General features: G+C 41.3%; 1 protein-coding gene across 3 annotated transcripts in view; it reads right to left on the reverse strand.

The window, feature by feature from the left end:
- Positions 1-2,226: 2,226 nt before the first annotated feature.
- rngtt (RNA guanylyltransferase and 5'-phosphatase) overlaps positions 2,227-25,421 on the reverse strand; it is a 130,238-nt gene continuing 107,043 nt past the window's right edge. For all 3 annotated transcript variants that reach the window (XM_053687151.1, XM_017452662.2, XM_017452656.3), the window contains 4 exons: positions 17,608-17,708; positions 10,382-10,448; positions 4,629-4,752; positions 2,227-2,931 (listed from right to left, as the gene is read on the reverse strand). In XM_053687151.1, the coding sequence (XP_053543126.1) occupies positions 2,780-2,931; positions 4,629-4,752; positions 10,382-10,448; positions 17,608-17,708 (444 nt within the window). In that variant the 3' untranslated portion in view covers positions 2,227-2,779. The remainder of the gene's footprint in view (positions 2,932-4,628; positions 4,753-10,381; positions 10,449-17,607; positions 17,709-25,421) is intronic.

Below are 25,421 nucleotides of genomic sequence, written 5' to 3' on the forward strand. Positions count from 1 at the left end.
TGCACTGTAGATAGTTACTGTTATCGCTTACATCACAATTCAATTCAGTTTTATTTGTACAGCGCTTTTAACAATGGACATTGTCCCAAAGCAGCTTTACAGAAACATATACATTCAGGATATAGATGTTAAATGTATGAATTTATCCCTAATGAGCGAGCCAGAGGCGATAAGCAGATAAACATTGTTTCTGTCACCATCCTCTCCTATATTCTCTCTCTTCAAGTGAATCGACGTCATCCGACCGAACCGAGCCAAGAGCTCAACAGTGCTGTGGTCTAACTAATCATAAGCATCAACTGAGTAAAATAGGGTGAAGTGAATGCAGCTCGTAGTAGTGGACTGTACGCAAAAAACAAACAAACCATGAACCCTGTAAAGATGCTTCAAATTTCCCTTTGCTTTCTCTCCCTCTCACTCACACACACAATAAGTCTGCTGTCTATCTGTCTGCTCTTCCAGGCGACTCTGTAGGAGATCTTCCTGGTGTGTGTGAGCGTCTGTATGTGTCTGCTTGTGTTTAGAAGGAGTTGGACACAGAGCAAGAAAAGATATGAGACTGCTACATAAGAGTGCTCGGATTACAGACGTTTTGACATGGAATGAATGCTTTGATTGAGCAATGACCTGCTTTTATATGCTGCAAGGGAACCTGTGTGTGCGTGAGAGAGAGAGAGAAAGCGAGAGGTGCCACCATCACTCAGACACAACACAATTTTCCACACTCTCACCTGCTTTAATGTCTAGTATTTATCAACAAAATGCACATATTGCGCAGGGTCCAGACAAAACACACTACTGTTGTTTTGACACACACTGCTTTTAATAGACAGAGAGAGAGAATGAGTGAGAGAGAGAGAGAGAGAGAGAGAGAGAGAGCGCAGCATATGTACCTCTAGCTACTCCTTTACTGAGCAAACGATGTGGACAACAGACTTCTATTCATCCAGAAGATCTTGGCCGTCTTGTAGCAGCAGTGAGGCGACTGGACTCAAAGACAGATTAAAGCCACAGATTGGCGATTTTCATTCAGAGCACTGAAACAGAGCCAAGCTTCAGCATTCGGACTAATTCTTGTGGTGAAACACCCAATTTATTTGAATGAGAAAAGGACACATGCTCACGGAAAGAAATTTGGTAGCAGTTCTTTTTACTTTCTGCCATGTTAATCTAGACCAACAGTCAACATCCCTCTTCCTTTTCTGCAGGCTTTTATCTCAAACACAATCGAACACACCTGTTTTAGCTGATGGACTTCTTTAAGGCTGCGGTTAGATGGACAGTTTTGCACGATTACGCTTGGAGCTAAAGTCTTCAGGAAGGTAGATCTCCAGGAACAGGGTTGGTGATCACTGATCCAGAGATGAACTTCAACTCCTCCAGAAGAAAACACAAGAGTAGGCTTGAGGTGAGGTGTAAACAATAAAATAGGGCAACTATCATGTGAACTGACTGTATTTCTATATTTATACCACAGCGCAGATGAATTCTGCAAGCTGATTGGTCAGAAGGTGTACAACAGCAAGAGAAAGAAAGACCAAGTGAGAACAGGAACTAACTTTTCTCTTGGACGTTCAGTCTAATTATACACTGTTAAAATGCGCAGCGTGTTGTTTATTAATGCTTTGAACATTGGCAAATTGCTGGAGTATAAGCGGAATAACACACTCCAGACTGTGTAGTTCTATGAAAATAACTCACGTACATCTCTGTTCATTCTGAAATCTATATTTTTGACGGTGCACTGATGCCTGCAACCATCTCGCACTCACTTTTTTGCTGACAAGATCTCGTGGACTTCCTCTTCCTTCACCAGGAGATCTTGCACCCCAGCCAGGCTTTCATTTCAATCCTGCTGAGTGATGAAGACAGTCCGCACGGCGCTGATTTCTAAATTGTCTGACATTTCTGAAGTGACGCCAACAGGAATTTCTAAAATCAGAAAACCATCTGGTCCTTTCCTGTCACTGAACTAACAGCTTCTATGTTTGGAGGCCCGGGGCAATGCCATGATGAGAATCACACTGGAAGCAAAAGGTCACGTCAGCTATCTATAGAATTTATTATACAAGTCTTAGGAACAGCGTATTCACGGTATGGTGAGGGCAAAATCAGTGAAATGTCTGCCCATCGTGCTCAACCTGACAAAAAACTGGCTTAGAGAAAGAAATCTGACATCATTAGTGCATGAACCGGGTCTGAAAATCAAGCGTCAACACAAAGTGCTGCTTCCGGCACCCTGTTTAATTTAAAACAATTAATACAGCACATTGCTTAAAGCGATTGCTGGTCTCTGTGGATGATAAATACACAAAACATATCCAACTCAATCAGTCTGGAGAGTGGCATTGAAAGTCTTGAAAATAGTTCTTTAAAGCACTATGCTAAAAAAAAAAAAAAAAAAGAAAGAAAAAAAAGTGATAAAACGCAATAAAATAAATACAAAGAGAGGTAAACAAACGTCAATGTAACATTTATTTAATTGTTTTTTCCCCTTTTTTTTATTTATTTATTTTTTATATATACAAGACCATGTCTCAGCTCTGAACGCCCAGACAAGGTCTCCACACAAGAGATTTCAAAGAAATGCAGCATCTGCTGTCTGGTAGATGTTTGAGTAGGAAGGCTAAAGCTGTGAAATGTCACTTTACATCTCAGAAAGTCTCTTCATCAGGGTGTAGAAAGGGATAGGGTTCCAAATACATATATTTAAAAAAAAAAAAAAAAAAAAACCCTAAAAAAAAACTGCTACACAAGAACAACTTCAAGATGCAAAAGGTTACGGGAGGCCGTGACTGGGTCTTTTTGGAGGGGGAGGGGGCATGAGCTGAGCGTCAGGGTCCGAATGGTGCTTGCGGCTTTGAGCACAGCGGTCCAGGAACTCCAGCAGGCGTTCCTTTGTGACGGGATACTGGATGCTGTTACACACCGCTGTAGGGAAGGAGACGGGAAGAGGTTACGCTGTAAAGTACATGTGATGACAAGCTATTTCCTGTAGACATGGTCAAGCTCGGGCACATTTTATTCAGAATCCTGCTTTAGCACTATGCCGCTGTTAATGTCTATAGCTTTAATGACTCGACCACCAGCCAAGTGAGAATGAGAATCGAAACGCACCAGATGCCGCTGACAAAAAAAAAAGCAAGAGCAGAAAATTTGTTTGCACAGATGGTCAAAATATCTTTAAGTTTCTTTATATATATATATAAAAAAAAATAATAAAAAAAAAAGCTTCTGACTGGAGGAAACGTCCGAGTCCTGACCTCTATTAGAAGCAAACCAGATTTATTTGGCTTAAAGAGCTTCATCATAATAGAAATTTCCACCTGAATGACTAAAATATTGAAAATCTTTCCGTGATGCAGTTTCTATTATGTATTGAAACCATGACTTGACAGAAGTAAAACGGTCAGACGTAGAAATGTGGAGAAATGAATCACTAAACACTTGCAGTTAACGATGCAGTAAAACGCAGATGTTTCCTCAAAACTGTCTGGCTGTCCATTACGGCTGAATTTTACTTTTACATTCTAACAACGGTCTATCAAAAACACATATTAAAGGGGTCATGGCATGAGAAATCAAACCGTCATTGATCTTTTGACACTGTACTATTCCAACGTCCTGCAAGTTTCATAGTTTTTAATACGTCCTCCTCAGTGCAAAAAGAGCATTTATTTAACCAAGCTCCAAAAAAAAAAAATTGTCTCGTTTGGAGGTGGAGGGTTTTGTGATGTCACTCGGGCGAATACATTTGCATACGACTTACGACTGCTCCTACAGCAAGACATCGACACCTACTTTTACATCATCGCACCGTTGGCCCCGCCCACTAGCGCTCAGTCCCTGAAAACAGTTCCTCACATGTTACAGCAGAGGGCGTTGTTAATTAATTCACAGGCAAAGATGTTAGCCAATCACAGCAGTGAGTGCTTACACTGAAGTCTTAAAGGTAAAAGACATAAACCAATCGTTTCAGTCAGACAGAGGGTGGAAACAGGCCATAAATGACTAAAGTTTGTATGTTTTTTGTGTGCAAAAAACTTTAATGATATTATAAGTACACCTATTAAAAAAAAAAACGTCACGACCCCTTTAACCTGTTTTCGGCCTTTGTTACTGAAATATCTTACGCATACTTGATTTTCGCATTTCTAAAATGATCTACAATTGGCATATAGAGTACTATAAAGTAACATAATACATACGCAATGCGATATATACATGCACACATGCTTTATTAGGAACACCTGTACACCGGGTCATTCGTGCAATGATCCGATCAGATCGGATTTTCTGCTCACCATGGTCGTAAAGAGTGGTTAACTGAGTTACCGTAGCCTTCCTGTCCGCACAGACCCATTTGAAGTGAACATTAACTGAACTCTTGACACGTACGGGCATGACTTTACGCCACTACAACATGACTGCCTGATTTGAGAACTGCATGAGATGAGCACGTGTACAAGTGTTCCTAACAAAATGGACGGTGAGTGTATATTTTATTTGAAAGCATTTAAATATTTAAGTAATTAACAGCCACTACTGTGAGCCTGTGGAAGACAGGAAGCGTTAATACTCTCAGTAACACATGCAGTGAATGTTGCTCCTGGGGTGCTGTCACTCACCCATTGCTGTGTCATAAGAATTGGGGAAGCTCTTGTCTATTCTCTGCCTCATGAAGACCCAGGTGTTATTTTTGAACATGCACTCGATAATCTTGTTATCGTACTGCTTCAGGTCCTTCGTCACCTGCGGAGGAAGAGCAATGACGAGCGTTAAGCACAGGCGCTGAAAGTTTTGCACAAAGACGCTAAAATAAAGCGACCCTGAAATCAATTTCTCCTGAACATAGGCTATATTCTGACTACAGCAGATCTGTATATCAGGTCATGAGTTTATAGGTGGTATTCATTCATATTGTAGTTGCTATATATAACAGCGTGTACTCATGTTTCTATCTGCACTACAATCCCGTAAGCGATCCATGTTGCGTCACGTTGTTGCCACAGCAATATCAGAAGTCCTCAATGTTTGCTACTCTTGTATCAGTGCAACACATTTGACTGAAATGTATACCTATACCAAGTGCTGTACAGTCCACTCCGAAAGTATTGGAACAGAAAAGCCAATTCTATTGTTTTCATTATACATTACAAATAAAAAGATATTTTATATTGTTACTTCCTGATATTTACATCTAGACGTGTTAAACAACTTAGAACTCACTGTGTTCTCCAGGTGGGCACTGTGAAACTGATTGTTTAAGCTCCGAATGTCTACTCTTCGTTTGAGCCCTAGGTTTCGCCTGTGAAGACTGCACTTGTTAAAAAGGATAAACCAACATGAAGACCATAGAGCAATGGGAGAAAAGCAAGCCATTTTGAAGCTGAGAAGGAGGGACTGTATGTTTACGAAACACATGTCCTAAGCCATGGTATTTGTATTGAACCAGGAATTCTTGTTTCTTAGTAGTGCTGTGCCTTTCATAAGAGGTAAAGAAAAAAAAATCAGAAATTCCCTTTAGAAACATTATAGAAAAAATAAAACTTGACATGGGTTGAAGTTACAGGCAAGTAATCAATGATTTGGTGTGTGGTGTGACGCAGCCTGATGCGAAGTATAAGAAACAGCAATTTGGCAGTGCTGTTTTTTTTTTTTTAATTAACAAATGACACATTGTACTTTTTAATCTGATTATACTTAATGGTGTGAAACGCCCACAAAAACAATTAATCACAGCAGGTATAAACAGCTGTTCCCTCTTCTTTTTTATGGTCTTGACGTTAATAACATGCAGCTCGTAACGTTACAGAGAAATGACTTTCCTCTGACCCTTACAAAGCGCTGACACTGGAGACTCCTTCCAACAATGCTACTGTAAATACACACCTCCTCGCAGAATACTTCACCACCTTAAGATTTCAATCCATATGTGTGATGCGTCTGAAATACGAATCCCTTTGCAAGGTGTTATTAGGGAAACGATTATGTATTTGAACAGGCGGATCGATATAAACCTGCAACCGGAATTACTACCAGAGCTGCTGCGCTGTTGGAAAAGTAACCGACCAATCAGAATCAGCGCCGGTTTAAAAATGGCATAACATTCAGTTTAGTGGACATGTATGTGGTGCATAGGGGCTGACAGTGCAAGAGAGTGAATGAGTGTGTGTGTGTGTGTGTGTGTGTATGTGAGAGAGAAGGGGGGGACTCGCTCTTTGAGACAGTGGGACACTAGAGGAGTAGGCGGAACTGGAAGGAAACACTGCTGTGCCAAGCTCAGTAGCATGCTGGCTAAGTAAAAGCCTGTGCACTCAGGCCGTGAGGGGCATCTGTGAGATCAATGATGGGAGGGATGGATGAATTAGAAGAGCAAAAGGAGACATACCCTGTGAACTCACACACACACTTGTGAGAGTTGAAATATAAGCATAGCAAACACACAATGCAGGCGACTATGTGTGAGCGGAGCTTATCGCTCCTCGTTCTGACTGAGAGACAGCAGCTCCTTTTTGGCTCGAGTCCACACCATCCTCGCACTCCCAGGTGTAGCCGTGAGATTCTGGAAGCCGGTTTTGGATGCTGCACTTGGTGCCTGATCCAACCAAATCCACTTCATTATAGCTGCAGTCTGGAGTGCAGTTGCCTCGAGTTGCTCTCAATATCTCTACTCAATCTGCTCAAATCCTTTCTTTGCTCAAAATATTACTGCATTTCTCTCTATTAGCTCGTCCTCATGAGACCCAAGCTTAGCGTAACACTAGACGACAGGCAGTGTTTTCGGAGCATTAAGCTAGCACTCGGCTAAAATATACCAGAATCCATAGTCTTTAGAGTTTAACTTGCTAGCTAGCTAGCTAGGACCCATAAAACCGCTGGTCTACATATACACACAGTGAGGAAAGTAAAGCAGAGATGTTAGAGAGGTAGTCAATGAGCAGAAACAGTTCACTAATTCTTACACTAACAAAACCACGTTTGGGCCAAAACTCGATTATTCTGCCTTCTATAGTTCGGATTGTACAGATTCTGCTTGTGGTATCGTCAGTTGCTTGGAAATTGCTTCCAAGTAGGGGCCACGATTATTTTCTGAGGTCTTGGCTGAGTTGCACAGGCTCTAAAGGCAGGCCCTTAAATACAGCCACAGGTGCATTCCCAATGAACTCCTAATTATGACAAAAGGCCAATCAGAAGCTTCTAAAATCATTCTATCACTTTCTGGGATCTTCCAGACTGTTTAAAGTGAGCGTCAACTTGGTGGATGGAAACCTTTGACCCGATGTAATTCTGATAATAATCTTATCTTGACTTGTATGGTAACATGAAAGGTCCATCATTGTGCACGATTGACGATATGATGGGTTTTCCCAGGCCGCCACACATTCTTGATGTCAGCATCCTAACCTTGTTTCTCTCACGCACTACGTGATGGAGAGGTGGCTGCTTTCGAGTAACGGGTAAAAGGCAGGCTGTACTCTGGGCTGGCATCGAAACATCCAACACGGCAGTGGGAGTAGTGCACTAAGTGGGCTTCGTATTTTGCAGGCGATGCATATACATTTCACACATGCTGCTTGCAAAAGTGAAAGTTCAGCTGACGAAATATGACTCAGAGAGGCGTGACTGACTCAGAACACCCCCTCGCTGGCTCTTATGGGAGCGCAGATATTTCTATACCCCCTTCTTATAGTCTCTCTCTCACGCTTTCTGCTAAGCCTGCCATATATTTTAAGTGTAAACCAGGCTTCGGAAAGTCCTGAGAAGATTTCCAATCGCGTGGCTACATTTGTTTTTTGTACTCTGAAGAGCATCATATAGAGTTCATAATGCAGGCTGGAGGCAAACTGTACAGGTTGACAGAAGGTCACTTTAATAAATAAATCAGTGAGAGAGAAAGAAGTGCAGAGAAAATGGAATATATGGAAACACAGCAGAAGCATCGTGGTTTCATGCGTGCGGCGTGATGGGCATACAAGTGAAAACAGCGAGTCGGCACTCAAACACACATGGATGTCGGATATAGGCGGATTATTATTCTTTTTTTAAATTTAAGAAAAAAAGATTTAGCGGGCTACGTTTTGGTTTTGTTCTCACGTCATGTAACAAACATTCAAGCTTAAGGACAACAGATGATCTATAAAGCTCATTGAAACTGACCATCGGTTCACTTTCACGGGTCTACACGGGAAAAGGCTGAGCAATTGCCGTGGCGACAGAAACATCAGTCAAAGTGAAGTTCGAGCCACACAAAACAAACAGCCGTGCGATTGAAATTAGGCGTTTATATTGCCGTGTCGCTTGTAGATGGTTAACGACAAGCCATTTGTCTTGTGCAGAATTGTGTTTCGCCTCGGTTTTTCCCTCCGTCGCCGGTTCTTCTTCCGAGGGCAGCCTGCTAATTAGTTTGTGTCTAATGAAGTGAATAGGTACTTTAAACACAGAGGACACTGTTGAGGAAAAATCCTCAAACTCAAACTTGAAGAAGTTTGACAATTTCCCTGATGGCTGTGTAACTCACCTCTTCAGTTCCCTTTGTCAGTATTTCTTCTGTAAGGAATGCAAGCTTGAGGGTTCTCAAGTCATTTTATTCATGTATTTATGGAGATCAGAGTGAATGCCAGACACATCCAACATGCCCACGAAATTTATTCAGCAGACAAATGATTATAAGTGGAAAAAACGACTGTTTAATTCCTTTTCAATGCTAATTGGCTAGCACTAATCCTACTACTGGACTGGAACTGGCCTTGATACATTTAGACTGCCACACAACTGTCTAACATTTTCCCCCATACATTCGTTATGTTATAACTGGAAATATGAACACGTACTTTGTACTGCTTTCTTTGTACTGATCATGACAGATGATTTCATTCCGTACAACTGTTGTTTTGACTTTAAATATGTTTGCTTTGAAATATATGTGACGTGTTAAATGATTCTGATTCAAATTTGTTGCTTGGCGCTATAAGTTCAACGTCATATTAATGAGAAGTAGTGGAGACAGCAGACGTTAGACTCAGAATGCAACGCGGCTATACCACAGTTACAGCGGAGACTCGGCTCGGCTGGTTAGCGATTGACGAGCGGGACGGTGTTGACGGTGGCATTAGCATGAAAGCGGATGATTTGGAAGCTATGAGCAGATAAGGAGTTGAAAGAGCTGGTCAAGCTAAAGCACTAAAGCTCTGCTGCATCGCTCTTAAAGCAAGAATTAAATCCCACTGCCATCAGCATCAGCGGATAGTAAAATGGCACTGTGGGTAATGTAGGGAACCATTAACCAAAGTGTTCAGAGAGGATTAGCACCTAAAATAGGAGTGGCACATTCTTACAGTGAATAGACCAGCATCAAAGATAAGATTTTCACTATTTAGAGAACAGCATAGTAAAAATGTGATTGCCTGATAAATTGTTCTCTGTACTGTTTGCATGTTTCACGCATGATTAAAACTGGATTAGGCGATACTTAACCCAGACCAGCTTTCGAAAGGCCTCGGGGGAGCAGCTGCTCCAAACCAAGGAGATCGCAAACCTGTTCCCATGTGACGCATGCAACAGGATTACAAATAACTTTTATCTCAGAGTTTCCCAAGCTGCTCTATTTCACCAAGCGGAGCATTTCAGGCTTTCTGTGTGGCACTACTGTGCTGCTGTGACTGGACTCTCGGCTTTCTGCTGCATTACACGCATACGCTTTTGGGTGACAGACTCCCCTAGAAACGCTCCCTTGGCTGCGCTCTCGCTGCAGTGTGATATCTGATCACTTCTATTGTGCTAAAGCTGTGTTACAAGGCTGAGCGGCAGCAGCAGGAACCTTTAACTCTCAGGCATCAAACTGAAGAACAAAGAAAATACACCTAAAAAGACGCGCACTCTATTTCATACCATTCCCTCACTTCATTTTTATTTTATTTTATATTTTAAAGAACATCAGACATTTTTTAACCCCATGAAGAGAAATCTATTCTTTACAGCCTAGCAGGTTGTACAAGTCCCCCCACCCCACCCCACCTATGCTTGAATCAAAGCCCATTTTCCCCCAAAGCCTTTCGCCTCTCCTGAATGTCTAACCCCCCTGTAGCTAACTGAACAAAGAGTAAGGTTTACTGAGTGCGACATTGATAAGGAACGGGAAAATAAGATTAAGCTTTAGATCCCAATGGAGAAGGTACACGTCACACGAGTGCGTCTTACAGAAGGCAGGATCCACGTAGAGACTGGGATGGTTATAAAAATTCCCAAAATCCCTAGGCACACCCATACATATGTCGCACTTATACCCTGACATAAGCCTGCTTGTTTGGGATCCGGTTTAATGAATGCAGGAATATGAGAGTTGGCATTACTGTGTTGCCAAATTAAGCATAGATCTCACCTTCATCTGAGCAAAGGGCATGTCGTAGCTGCCGACGTACAGCAGCCCCACCGTCTGAGTGATCAACCTGCAGAGACACAGTTACACAGTGATACAACACACACATACAACACACTACAATTAATGCAGTTCATCCTTACACACACACATACACCTCACTGAACAAATCTCTTACTAGCCAAAAAGAAATCTTATATCCCAGAAATAAGATTAATTAAAGGGAAAGTGACGGGAAATATGGCAATCGAGTTCATATCCATCACCGTCCATAGCACACGTGAACAGTTCTTAGGTTAGGTCAAGGGCATGCAGTTCTAGGAAAATAATAAACAAAGCAGAGGTGTGATGTAAAGTTAACGATACCACCCTGAAATATTTGCTTATAAACGGCACGTTTTATTCCTTCTACACCACTGCAACGTGCCAGCGGTGACAATTTCTTTACTAAAGAGTGACACAGCATAATTTTTGATCTGTTTATAGGTAACGTCGTTTGATGTCCGGGAAAACACCTCTGTCCTGAAGGCTTTCCTGTGTCAGAAAATTTCACAAAAGCAGATTATAGTCTAACTGTTACAATGTCTGACACTGGAGACTCATTCCATACCCCCCCCCCCCCCCCCCAAAAAAAAAAAAACCCACATAACTTCACCATATCAACAATTACACGTTTATTTATTTATTTATTTATTTATTTTTACTAATGCACGGTTAGACGAGAATAATCCGGAACGAGGTGCTGTGGTATGACCTGACGTGTATCCGAGGACCATGAAGTGGGTTATTTTTATTTATTTTTTAAGTCTGCAGTGTGTTACTCCACAGAGATTTGCCCACGATTATGGGAGTTACGTCTGCGACAAAACACAGTCCGGGATATAAACCGAATCGGACTAAATAAATAGGACTGCGTTTAATTTGACGCCGAGTGCCGCTGTATGGTCGCCTCTTACGCAAACAAGCGTACCTGCAACTGTGAACGGGAAGGGGACTAGAGGTTACGTGTGGAGCCTTTTCCAGTCGGGACAAAATCCCTTTAATTAGAGGAACGCAACAAAAAACGCTTTCTATCCTGACTTCATTTAACCACACACACACACACACACAAACACACACACAACCCCTTCCAGTCCATTACACTCAGATTGTCAGGACGTGCTTCCGGAGTTTGTCTGGAGGTTTGGTTAATCGCAGCGAGACCCAGCAGAGGCAATGAGAGGCTTCAGGGATCATCTGACAGCGTAAATACAGAGAACGCTCACAGCTGGAGGCAGCGTGAACAATTCAGCACTTGCAGAATTACTGGCTAAGGTTAAGGTTAGGATTTCAATCAGAGAGACTTTGGTCCAAAAAAAAAAAAAAAAGAGCACCAACAAGGGTTCAAGCCCACGGCTGACTCAGCCATGTTCTGAGACAACAGTAGGTTAGAACTGGAGGTTCTTGTGGCTAAATTTACTGAATTTAAGCGTGCTGTTGACGTGATGGGCAGAAACGCCTACGGAAACGTTCGAACAGTGAACAGCTCAAAACAAGAAAGATCTCCTTTTCCTTTATAAAAAGATAAAACATCCCAGCAAGTGGAGAAATAAAACTGGATCATGTTTCCAGATCCTCAGGAAGTGTCTTGCGTCTGAAGCAGAAAACGTTTGCCACGTCTGTGTCGACAGAGTTGTATTGGCATAGCGTTCCAAATATAACCCATGCAAGAGATAGAGGCCCTAAGGAAGGTTGATGCTGTGGTTATCGCCCCCTCCAGGTTCAGATCCAACTACAACACCGATGCAGGCATTTCTTCCAACAGATATGGTGTCAGACTTGCTATAAAATACCCTCCTTTGCTTTTCACTTCCCTTATATGGTCATTATTTCCTGCTTTGGTTATAACGTTACAATGATTGTTGGTTCTCAGCCCTTACATATTTCACTGTAAGTCATTTCTTAGCTCAATACTTTCCTCTGTGCTGTTATTAGTGTTATACTCTGGTTTTGGACCGAACCGTAGTTTGCCCCTTAGCTTTATGAACAGAAGATAATTATTAGCGTAACCCCAATAAACATGCTCCAACACCGCACTTTCCTCCTGCACGTCAATCCCGTACCCGCATTTTCCAACTATCAGCCTTCGGGAACCAATTTTTAAAATCAAAAACCCTGTGGCTAACTCCCAATGGACGCGTATCTCAGGTGCATTATGCCTGCATGAGGCATCAGCACTTTCTCTCGCGTACTCTCTTTTAGTATTTCAGACAAATATGTAATCAATATTTCCCTCATCTATTATGGATCGCATTACACAAGCTGGTCAATAGCAGGGCATCTGATCCACAACCTGGTCTGACCCACAGCTAAGTCAAGTACCAACAATGTCAAACCAATTTACCCTGAGATATTTTCTTATAACGGCACGTTCCATTGCTTTTGCAGATTATAGTCTGACTGTTACGATCTCTGACACTGGAGACGCATTCAAAAAAACCAACAAAGAAAAACCCCAGAAAACTTCACCATATCAACAATTACACGAAAAAAACATATATATATATATATATTTACTAAGCGACAACGTGCAGGTATAGGAAAGTAATCCACACCGAGGTGCTGTGGTATGACCTGCCGTGAATCGGAGGACCCTGAAGGGGATTATGGTCGCCTGGGTCTCTCAAAATAATTAGGATAGCAAACCAATTTGTAAATGTCGAATATCATTTTTCAGTTCTCAGTTTTTGGAATATCATTCTTTCAGTTATCTTGTATTGTGCTTTAGGTATTGCTTCTGCAACGCAAACCTTTCCTCTGCACACAACCTTTTCAATCTATATATTGATGTAGCATAGAACATAAAACTGTGCTATTGATGCAGTCTCTCACATAAATAAAGAAAAAGAAAAAAAAAAAAAATACAATGCAGACTTTGCTAAGAGCGCCAGAACCCAATATCTAACCCTTGCTAAGCCTTCAAGAGCTCTGTTATTCTTGCTCCATTTTGAAAATGGCAACACTGGAATCCTTGATTACAAAATAGATATGCATGACCATCTTCATGGCACTTTCCAGTACATCTTTAAGGTTACCTGGCAAGTTCAGACTGCTAATGCTCAGTACTCAGATGAAAGATAGCCCTTCTTATTTATTCTTTTTTAATCCATGACGACCACTACAAGAGACAAAAGCGTCTCGAATGATTGCACAAAATCACGTCAGGTTAATAGCAAATAATCTGCAGGTTTGAAATGGGAACACTAATTATAAATCATAAAATACTGTTGAAGATTTCCCTCATAATCAAATGAAAATCAAATTCGGAAATTGCTCTTAGTTGAACACTGACTACGTTTACATGCACAGCAGTAATCTAATTATTGACCTTAATCTGAGTAAGATAATAATGCAGTTAAGGTGTTTACATGGGTCGCTTTTAGAATACTCCTGTCATGTTCCCGTTTTACATGTTATAGATCATAATTAGATTAACAGCACACGTCATCGCGCCACGCCGTCCGACGTCCCTCCAGAATTTCACGTATTAACACGTTCGTCATGGTACCGTATTCAGTTTTGGGTGTTTTTATTTTAAATTTTTACGAAAGCTTCCAGTGCAGTTTATTATTAGTCGTGCTATACGTGCTAATAGACGACTGCTTGAAACCGTGGGCTGCGTCCCCAAACCGCGTACTTACCTACTGTATAGTAGCTGAGATACATGTATTTCACCTACTATAGGCCTACAGTGGGCAAGTACGCGGTTTGGGACGCAGCCGTGCTCTCTTGTTTGCCGTAAAACGGTTGAGCACTGCCGTGTGTGTACGTGTCCTGTTGCAAAATGCGGTGAGAACTCCCACATGACGTTAACAGTGTGATTAAGGTGTGTACATGTCTGTAACGCACTTCGATAATGCGACTAAAACAGGAATACTCCACACGTCTTAATTCGATTAATGTTTACTTCGAGTATGACTTTAATCGGATTAAGGTAATTAAAAATTGCTGTTTATATGCTAAGTTCTTAATCAGAGTATCGTCTTAATCGGGTTAATAGTGGATTAATGTTGTCCATGTAAACGCACTGATTGACTAGGTTTACATGGACAGCAGTAATCTAATTATTGGTCTTATTCTGAATAAGACAATATTGTGATTAAGGTGTTTACATGAGTTGCTTTTAGAATACTCCTTTCATGTACCCGCTTTACATGTTATAGAACATAGATCGATTAATGGCACACGTCGTTCCCTCCAGAATTTCACGTAATGGCATACAGTTGGTCTTCGTCATGGTACCGTATACAGTTCTGGCTGTTTAATTTTTAATTTCACGAAAGCTTCAAGTGCAGTTAATTATTTGTCATGCTGTACGTGCAAATTGACGACTGCTTGAAAATTGCTGTTTAACATGCTAGTTTCTTAATCAGAGTATTGTCTTAATCTGGTTAATACTGGATTATTGCTGTCCATGTAAACGTACTGAATGATCCCAAGTAAAATCTGTCTCAGTGCCTGACTTTGTCTCTGAAAAGTCAGAAATCTGGACACTAACCTTGATTACTTTTCCAGATGTATAGCTTATATTTTAACACGAATTATTTTCAGAGTTTTGTCTTAATCAGGTTAATATCAGATTATTATTGCTGATTGAGACAAATCTGGAAAAAATACAAACTTGAAGATTAAAAGTAGAAAAAAAGTAAAGAGGTGATACTGATCGACAAGGATAACCCTGTTACCAAAATAATAGATTTAAAGCCAATTATTAATGAATTAAAAAAATACTACATTATACACATACAAACACAAATACACGTTTAGAGTATTTCATAATTATATTCTTAAAATTAAAAAAAAAAAAAAAAAAAACCCTGCTACTCATTCAAAATGTTGCCTGAGATGAGGTAACACATTATTTTAAATGGTTAGATGCATATTTTCTTAAAGAATTCATAAATTCCAACATTGAAAAATGATTTGTAAGAGGTACAGAGGAAAAATGGCACCACAGTCATGGAATCACTTTGATTTTTTTTTTATTTAGGATCATTTTAAAGATTAAATTTCTGTATTCTGGCAAAACTGCAGGAGGATGAAGCACGGAAGTTGCTAAGACACGTTGGTAACCTTGAGGAGAGTGACAAGTCACTGCACAAATGACACCGAGGTTTAGCATCCCTTTGTGTTGAAAGAAGTACTTAGATCCTTGCTTTATACATTTGCATAATATCCAATGTTAACTTCACATCATTTAAAGTTGAGTTTGAGAACAGGACGTGTCCGTTTCTGTGATGAGCTGATTATAATCAAGCAGCGCTGCCTACTGCAGCCAATGTTCTGTGTGGTTATTAGAGATTTCACGAGTTGAAATAAAACCTTTCGCTTAATTAAATGGAGCTGAAGTTACAAAAATGAGCCACTTCAATATTACTCGCTGGGAAGATTTGCTCCGTGAGGTCACACGCCTCGTATCAGTGGCATGGGGGCCAATTTAATTGGCTCTTAATTTCAATACTGGTCAAATAGCCCTTGATTCTGTTCTGCTCTTGAAATAGGCAGCAAACATCACAGCTCTCAAGTGGACCAAAACGGCATAAAACAGTCGAGACTTGTCTCTCTTTTGGACAATAAGCTCAAGGCTGGATATATTAGTATTCCAGTATTCTTCGCCTTTCCTGGTTTTGTGCATTACATCTTCTTATCTCCTCCGACTTGTTTCAGTCCCTCTCCATTTCTTGAAGTGACTCTCTGAGCCTCGGGTGTAGCATTTGAATCGCGTACTTAAAAGCGTCCATGCTAAACCGTGACAAAAACGGCCAAATCTATACAAATCATTTGAGCACACTGGAACTGGGTTTGTTTTTAAAGCAAAAGGAGCTCGGGGCGATACACGGCCTTGTGGTACAGCAATGGATTCCAGCCCACCAAGCTTTAGGTATTCATAGCCATGCAGCAGAGGGATTGTGGCTATTCACAGTCCATGCCTGGAAAGCCAGTGATAAAGGCAAAAAAACAGTTGGACATCCAGCGGCCATTTCACTCGGACGCCCTTTGAGTTGCGTAGTATTGCGTCAGCAAAGAGCAGACTGCAAAAAAAAAAACCTAATAAATAAATAAATAAAGTCTTGAAAATGACGTCTTAAAGAGTTCGGACTAACCATTATCCAATAGCACCTCGAATTGTGCGTGAACGAGCATATGATGGCAAATTCTACATAGCTTTAGAGGAATGAAACCATCTAAATTAGGTGGAACATGTTAGAACATTTACAGGTCAGTGAGTTAAAAGTACAGAACACTATGTGCTTTCATTTACTCCTTTCAAGAACAGCAGGTAGAGTCTACCCATACACACCAAGCTTGAGTTCTTTTTCGTCAGGCTTTTTGTCTTTGTAGCTGCTTTTTCTGTGAACCCCTTGAAAATAATGAGACGAAGGTGTAGGGTATGAGAGCTTATAAAAGGACTAGACAGAGTAGGAGGAAGCGAGGGATCGCGTGGGTGGGAGCGACAAGTGCTTTACACATTTCTCTGTTGCTTGGCAGGGGCAGACACGGAGCCTTAACCTCGGTGCCTAACAGCCCTCTTCATCACAAGAGCTTTGTGAGAATCAACCCGCAGGGTCCCTAAGTTCTCGGGTCCAGAGGGGCTAAATCTACATCTGAGTATCTATAAACCTGCTTTGTGGAATCTGTCTATTGATGTTTAATTGAACTGATAAGCATGGAAGACGCAGGTGGTAACCCATACTGGCGTTGCTTTGCTACCAGTAGTATGGTGGAGGTTCTGATGGAGGTTTCTGAATTAGTACTGTGTATGTGTGTTCATGGGTACGCTGCATGGTGGAGGAGGACCACGTCCACTCGTGTAGGAGGTACTGATCTGTCTCCTTGCATTGCACAGAACCAGAACCTCAAATTCCTCCCATCGTGAAGTACTTAGGTATACATGCCATATCATATCACACTGCACAGGATTTTCCAGTATCATCATTAGTCTTCACGGTAGACTAAGAACACCATAATGAACACTTCACATGCCAGATAAGGCCAGTAAAAAGTCACAGAGCTCCATTAGGAAAACCTATAAAAACCCTGGTATTTATAAACACCTGCTGGCAAGAAACTCCTAGGGCAGAATAAATCTCACAGAGGCACCAGGGGGCGAGGTGAATTAACCATGCTGTTACTGTCTGCATATTTTACCGTATACGGTAGCTACGTGTGTTTTGATGATGCTGACTCACCCTTCTCCTCCAACTTTGGAGATCTTCAGTCGGAAGTCCACAGAATTGTGACTGGGAGGTTTCCACTTCAGGATTTCATCACAGCGGCCCGGCTTATACTTCTGCTCGGTGAGAAATAAACAAAAAGTCACAAAAGACGTTTAAAGGTTTAAACATTTTCAAACTAATAGATTTGCATAAGTCACAAGTGACATTATGGCTATTATTGAAAAATGTGTGTCTATATAAATATAGACACACACACACACACACACACACACACACACACACACACACACAGGTGCATCTCAAAAAATGAGAATACCATGGAAAAGTTCATTTTTTCCCCTGTAATTTAATTCAAAAACAGGAAGTTTCATATATTCTAGATTCACTATACACAAAGTGAACTATTTCAAGCTTTGTTTGTTTTAATCTTGATGATTACAGCTTTCAGCTCATGGAAATAAAAAATACAGTTTTTCAAAATATTAGAATAAAGGATTTATAATGCAGAAATGTCGACCTTGTGAAAAGTATGTTAATTTATGCGCTGATACTCGGTCGGGGCTTTAATCCTTTTGCATGAAGTACTGCATCCATGCAGCATGGCATGGAGGCGATCAGCCTGTGGCACTGCTGAGGTGTTCTGGAAGCCCAGGTTGCTTTGATAGCGGCCTTCAGCTCGTCTGTATTGTCGGGTCTGGTGTCTCTCATAGATTCTCTATGGGGTTCGGGTCAGGCGAGTTGGATGGTCAATCAAGCACAGTAATACCACGGTCAGCAAACCAGTTACTAGTAGTTGTGGCACTATGGACAGGTGCAGAGTCCTGCTGGAAAAGGAAATCAGCATCTCTATAAAGCTCGTCAGCAGATGGAAGCATGAAGTGCTCTAAAATCTGCTAGACACTGCATCGACTCTCGACTTGAGAAAACACAGTGGACCAACACCAGCAGATGACATGGCAACCTAAATCATCACTGACTGTGGAAACTTCACACTGGACTTCAAGCATCTTGGATTCTGTTCCTCTCCACTCTTCCTCCAGACTCCGGGACCTTGATTTCCACTTGAATCATCTTCCCCGTGATTGTGGTTGTGTATAGTGAACCAGACTGAGAGATTAAAGGCTCAGGAAACCTTTGCAGGTGTTTTGAGTTAATTAGCTGATTAGAGCTCTTCTCAGGTCGACATTTCTGTATTATAAATTCTTTTTTCTAATATTTTGAGATACTGGATTTCTGATTTCCATGAGCTGTAAGCTGTCATCAATATGTAATGAATCTAGAAAATATGAAAGTTACACTTTTTGAATTCATTTACGGGGGGAAAAAATGAACTTTTCCACGATCTAATCATTTTTTGAGATGCACCTGTATACATACATATTCATGATACACTGTAAAATCATCTTCCATCAATATTATTTTAAAACATCACAAAACGAAACAATGAACAGCGTGCCAGTGTCCATATTTTGTTGGTTGAATATTGATGCAATGTTATTACAGAGGAAAGTTCTTCCCCTGTCCAGCTCAATAGATCAATCAGATAAAGGGCAGAACAGAACAGAAAAGATGACTATTAAATCATGGCGTGATCTATATGTAGAATAACTGTCATGGTTTTTTTAATCACTGTTCTCGTCTTCAAACCCTCTGAAAATAAGGAGAAAATGGCTCAGGGAATGAGTGAGAACATAAGGCCAAGAAAGAGAGAAAGAGAGAGAGAGAGGAAGAAAAGGATGGTGTGGGAGGAAGAGAAGATTTCCCATTTGTTTAGGAGTGACTTGCAGGGCTCTTCATCACATGAGCTTCGAGCACAGCTAAACACGCATCTGTTTGGTGCATTAACACCTACGAGGATCATCTGCTAAAGTGCAGTCTTAAGTTCCCATGACACAAACCCAGCTGCGCATGGACGGTCAATTCTGGTTTAAAACATCTTACCAAAAAATAAAAGGCAAAACTAATTAGCACATTTCTGGGCAGCTTAAATCTTGCTGTATATCCCAAATGCATAATAATGTGAGAGCATGCCAAGGCAATAATGCTGCCTTCAAACCAATCAATGTGTTCTACCTCGGCTGGTAAAAGTGTATCTCCTGATTTAAAGCACAGCATGCACCGATCTCTCTGCATTCCTGTGGGCTACACGATGTTTTCCTGACATCGGCGAGTTTGAATATTCCTCTGTTTCACACGTTATTGAAGTTGCTTTTCATGAAACTTTTTCAAAAAACATTGACATTTGGCCCAACTTCCGCACCTGGAAGGATTTCGGCGCTGTGCGTAGAGCCCCTCTCAGGGCCTGATGTGTGTAACTTAGCAACCACAGAAGCACTGATTGCACTTAAAGGGGCCATAACGCCGTTTCTTGCCCGTGCGCAGTAGAGTGGGCGAGACTCACGATTTCCAATAAATTCATTCGAACGCGCTCAGACGACTGGCAGATTTCCTCAAAGTGAGAATTTAATACGTTCTGTTAGGTTTATGTGTGAAAAGTTCATTATGATAGTCTTTTTGAATCATTTCCCATTTTAATCAAGAAATAAGAGTGTGAAAACACTTGAGTTGTAGCTAATTAACACTGTTTATATATTTACTAGGCCAAAATATAACTTTAATGATTAAGTCCGAACTAAACATTTGTGGTGGCACAAAAAAAAAAGAGGGGGGAGGGGGGACTAGGGTGCCAAAACATTTTCTAGACTATTATTATTAGCCTATACATGTCTCCATCTCCATCCAACATATACGTGTAAGACGCAACAGTAAAGATACTATTCTGGGACGCTTTTCTGCTCACCACGGTTATAACGAGTGGTTATTTGAGTTACTGAAGTCTTCCAGTCAGCTCAAAGCAGTTTGGCCATTATTCTCCCCCCTCAGAACTGCTGCTTAGATGATAGCCGTGTTTTCGCACCGTTCTGAATCCCTTTTGGATGCTGCTCTGGGTAAATCACTTTACCCAGCGTTTCAGCTCGGTGAGATACTAGCCAACAAATGTTGTATAGCATGTGTGAGGAACGCGGGTGTTCGCTACACTACAGGTCTGCTGTGAATTCTAGACAGTGTGAAAACACTGAGTAGTAGTGTAGCAGTGTTTTGATATTGTTTTTAGTAAGTTCGCGTGGGCTGAATGAAACGAGGCAGTGGGCCGTGTTTGGTCTGTTGGCCTTGAGATCTACAGTCGCGCTGGAGTGGTTTTACTCCATAGTGCCTCAGTGCTCGCAGAACATGAAATACCAAGAGCCTTCACCTTTGCTAGTGTCTAGTGACATGCGTGGCATTAAGGGAGGCTAAGAAACCTTGCAGTGTGACCCTATACTGTGTGACTTTCTGAATGAGGGGCTACTGAAATGCCACCTGATGAGGTATTTACCTGGATAACATTAGGTAAAAGTAAACCCAAGCACCTTTTGTGTGATTGGCAAGTCACAAAGTCATCCATTCTTGTAAAAGCAGACAATGACCAGTAATAAACACGATCTGCTGCAGCTAACATTGTCAATCTCAGATATCCACGCAAAACAAATCTAATTGCTAATCCATTTCTGGCCAAAGCCTGTTAGATAACTGCCTGAGAGCATGTCTACAGTACAGGACCATTTCCTCTAGCTGTTTGCTGCAGGCATCCTCAGGGACACCTCAAATCCTGTTGCAGACCCCCAGCACAGGAAGAGAGCCATCGACCCACACCCTGCCGTGATCGTGGCTCACAGGATCTCTAAATAAAGAGACAAGCTGGTGGTGAAATGCAGCAAAAGAGAAACTGCTGATAGGAATGAAGATCTCTGGACACATAGGAAGGTCGTTTTCTTGTCCCTTGTGTTCATGTTGTAATGCAGGCAGCATTAAGTTCGCAATTAAATTTGGACTTAACATTTAAAAGAAAGTCCCCACTGAACATTAAATTTTTTTACAGCCATTCTGTGCCTTTGGCAGGAAAAGAAAAAAAAAACAAAACCAACCCTCACCTTATCGTAATGAGGTGAAGGTGTTAGCATGAAGTACAAGCTTTGTGGTTATAAGGACTGAGCACTTTTATTGAAATAGCTCAAAGCTTATTTTTCCCTGCCAGAGTTAGCTCTGAGGTTAGAGCCGAGAGTGTGAGATAGACATGCAAAAAAGACAGATAGGGAAACGAACGAATGAGAGAGGATGAAAGCTTTCACACTGTGTCCTTCTTGTTGAATATCTGATATAGTGGTGTGTGTGTGTGTGTGTGTGTGTGGGCAAGGGCTTTGAAAAGAAGCTGCGCAAAATGTCCCTATCTTCCACAATAGGCACTGCGAGTAGGAACAGCCAGGTCATGTGCCTCGGTCATCTCGTGAGCCAAATCTAAAATCACCCATAAGGCGCAAATAAAGCATGTTATGTGGTGAGTGTTTTGGAACGGGAGTAAATAAAAATTAATAAATAAAAATAAACACACACATTAACTGTATAATCAAGTTGTTGTCATTTCATCGTTTCTGTATGCTGGCTCACATTGCTCAGTCAATCAAAAGCAGCACATCATTTTGAATAATTAGACGAAGAGCCTCACAGCAGTCTCATTACACAGCAGCGTTGTGCATGCATGAGGGGACAGAGCGTGAGGGTGAGAAGCTTCCGACTAAAGCTTGTGACTTTGCCGATGTCACAAATGAAACGGTGGAATTAACGAAGAACGAGAAACGAATCCGCCGTGCAGTCATTCCGCGTAATACACCTTGCAGGTGAAGCGATAGTTGGTTCTCTGATGCGAGTCTGAGCTGCATACTGATGTACTGGCTCTTCAGCAGTGACAGTATAAAGATGGAAGATCAGTCTTGATCATTTGCCATAAGTGGATAGAGCGCCCATCTGTTTTGCACAGGAAAACGCTGTGCCCTACTGTTCATCCTCATAAAAACCTCACTGGAAATTCGCAGCACATGGGCAACATTCTGGAATAATCTGAGCACTTGTCGGTGCCATCTGTCTCTGTGGTAATGTGGACAATTTTATGGCCTGGTCATGCACTGGGGCACGAGGGTCAGCTTCCCTAGTACACAGGGCACAGTAATGCTTATTCCCATACCTCCAGGCAAGCTGGCACGATGCCTGCTCTGATCGTCATCTAGGGGAAGACTGAAGTCTGCAGTGACTGGCGGAATCTGTTGCTGCCAAATGTGCACCGGACTTAATTAATCCATCATTGAGCAAGACATGATGTGTGTTATTAGGTCGTTCAGGGAGCAAATTACTCATGCTTCATTAATCCAGGTAAACAACACAAGCTTTGGGATGGATGGACGGTCTCTGGTTGCTGCATTGTGTCATTGTTTAAGACATCGGGAAGCCCACATACTCGTCAATTTCTCTAGCTACAATTTATGTATGCAATGAATTCCAATACGTTTAAAGTTAACCAAATACAGTGTTACACCATGTCGTGCATTTTCGAGCATCTGGTTAAGACTACGCGCTTTAAGTGGGACTCTGCGAGTCGCAACAAAAAAAGAGTTGTGTGAGTGAGACGTTAATACTTCTACTTAATGAAGGTGTGACTGCCATGTGGTCCTCCTTGCTCTGTTGTAGCCCGCATAAATGGACTGTAACAAGAGAGGGCGTGACCATTTTATATTGAATCAAAATTCATACATGGCCCGACTGTTTGTTGTTTAACTGGTGTACTTTATCTGTGTAGACAATGTGTCTTTGGAGGCCTGCAGTGACTAGATTTGTGTTGGTAATGTGTAGAATAAATACTAGGCCTCCAACATTGTGATATTCTAATAAATGAATGACTTGTGCTGCCATGGAGAAAACTAACGTTGGGTAAGTGTCTCTGATATACTGTAACACTATATGAATAGGTGTGGTTTGATATCTTTGTCACCTCTCCTATTGAATTTCCCCTCCAGTTAGGTTGTAGCATCAGTTCCTCATAAGGAGGTATTGGTGTTTTAATTTTTCTTAAAATTTTTTGGAAGGGCTGTTGCGTGGTGTCCGTTCGGCTTGAGCAGTCGTCTCGTTAGCACGTCCATTGCGTTGTTTGGGACGATAGGCCCTCCCGTGAGTGCAGAAGTACCGACCGCCAGCACACACATGAAGACTAGCCTTGAGTTAGTTTTGGTTTGGTAAATTTGGTCAGAACACCTTCTGGCAATAATGCATGGTTGATTATTATTAACTTGATTTGATGGGGAAATACCTTTTTTTTTACTGGTTCTGGGTTCTTGGTTTATTTTTTAAGGAGAAAAACATAATCCTATAGTAGCTGAAATGGCAACAGCAGCAGCTTTGGGTAGTACTTTACCTCAATCTCATAGCTGGCACTATATTTGGGATGGCAAGAAAGTAAACTTGTACCTAAAAAGAGTAAGTTGAGAAATTGTTGAAGACCTAGCCGTATCTAGCCAAATTTTAGATGTCGATCAGGTTCCGGTTTCTCCTGTTAGCTCACCATTCATAGCATTTATCTTTTGAACAGGAGAGAGGCTACAAATTCCAATTAGACGATGATAGAATGAAGACAGGGCAAGCACAGAGACACTGGGAGGTGGAAGCAGAACTAGAAAGAGAAAAGCTAGAAGGTTGTACAATTGAAATTAGATTTATAAGAGAGGGAAAGCCTACTTTTAGGTATAGTTTGAGGTCTCTTTCGGTATAGGGATGCCTGGTCAACCTGTTGGGAAAGTGACCGATTTGGATGCTGCTGGAAATTTACGTTTACTGCCGAAAAGTAAAGAATAAGACCCTGATACTGTTTTTTTTTTTTTTGTACTGTTTGAAGGTGTTGCAGTGACAACAGGGTGACTTGATGCAGATAAAACACTGCTGTTATAGTGTGTTTTCACAGGCAAGGCCCTCAGTCCTAGTGAAAGTCTTGATTACATTAAAGTTAAAGCTGCTGTACTTTAAGCATACGAGTTCGTTCCAGAAGCATACAGACAAAAGTTTAAGAAGTGGAAGAAAGGGCAAAAACAGTCTCGTGTAGAATTTGTTTCTAACATTTCAGCTCATTTTGCTCTGCCTCTGAGGTAACCCCTTCTGAAGATTTGTGCAACCTGATTGTACCTGAGCACTTTAAATGTTCAGTGCCAGACCACATTGCTACTTATATTAACGAACATAAAATAAATACAGCATCAGCAGCTGCAATTCTAGCTGACGAGTACATATTGACTCAATCGCGTGGGTTAACAGCTTCCCGACATTATGGTGGTACACAAAGGGAAAATTTTTACATTGAATTCAGGAATATAGGATACTTCTCAGGAACCTTCTCAGACCAGCGTGAGGAATGCTCCAGGGAGAGATGGGAAATGTAATCCAGATAGAGCCTGTAAGTCATGTCCGAATAAAGGTCATTGGAAAGGAGAATGTCCGATTAGAAATATAGATCCTACCGTGTATGTAAAATCAACTTCAGTAGTAAAAAAGTTTGAGCCGTCAGTCGTTCTTCTAGCACAGCCAGCACTTTTTTGTGAAAAAGATTAGGGTTATGTTCCCTTCATTACAGAGGGGTTTGTGTGTTTGGATACCTCAGTGAGAGAAAACCTGTTAAAATTTTATGTGACACAGGAACACAAAGTTTTATCTTAGAGGGCATTTTACCTCTCACCACACACAGACACATCAACACAGATTATTGGCATTGGGTTGCCTCCATTAGAGGTACCATTACACATTTTTTAAATTTTATTTTATCTTTTGATCTAGTGTGTGGGGAGGTTGCTATGAGTGTTTGTCCTTGTTTGCTTATGGATGGCACTGATATTATCCTTGGAAATGATTTAGCACGTGGAAGAGTTTGGAAAAATATTTCCCCAACATTGGTCCTTATTTCATCTCCTCTGTGA

This window comes from Ictalurus punctatus, chromosome 2, assembly GCF_001660625.3.
Source record: "Ictalurus punctatus breed USDA103 chromosome 2, Coco_2.0, whole genome shotgun sequence".
In the NCBI taxonomy this organism is placed as follows: domain Eukaryota; kingdom Metazoa; phylum Chordata; class Actinopteri; order Siluriformes; family Ictaluridae; genus Ictalurus; species Ictalurus punctatus.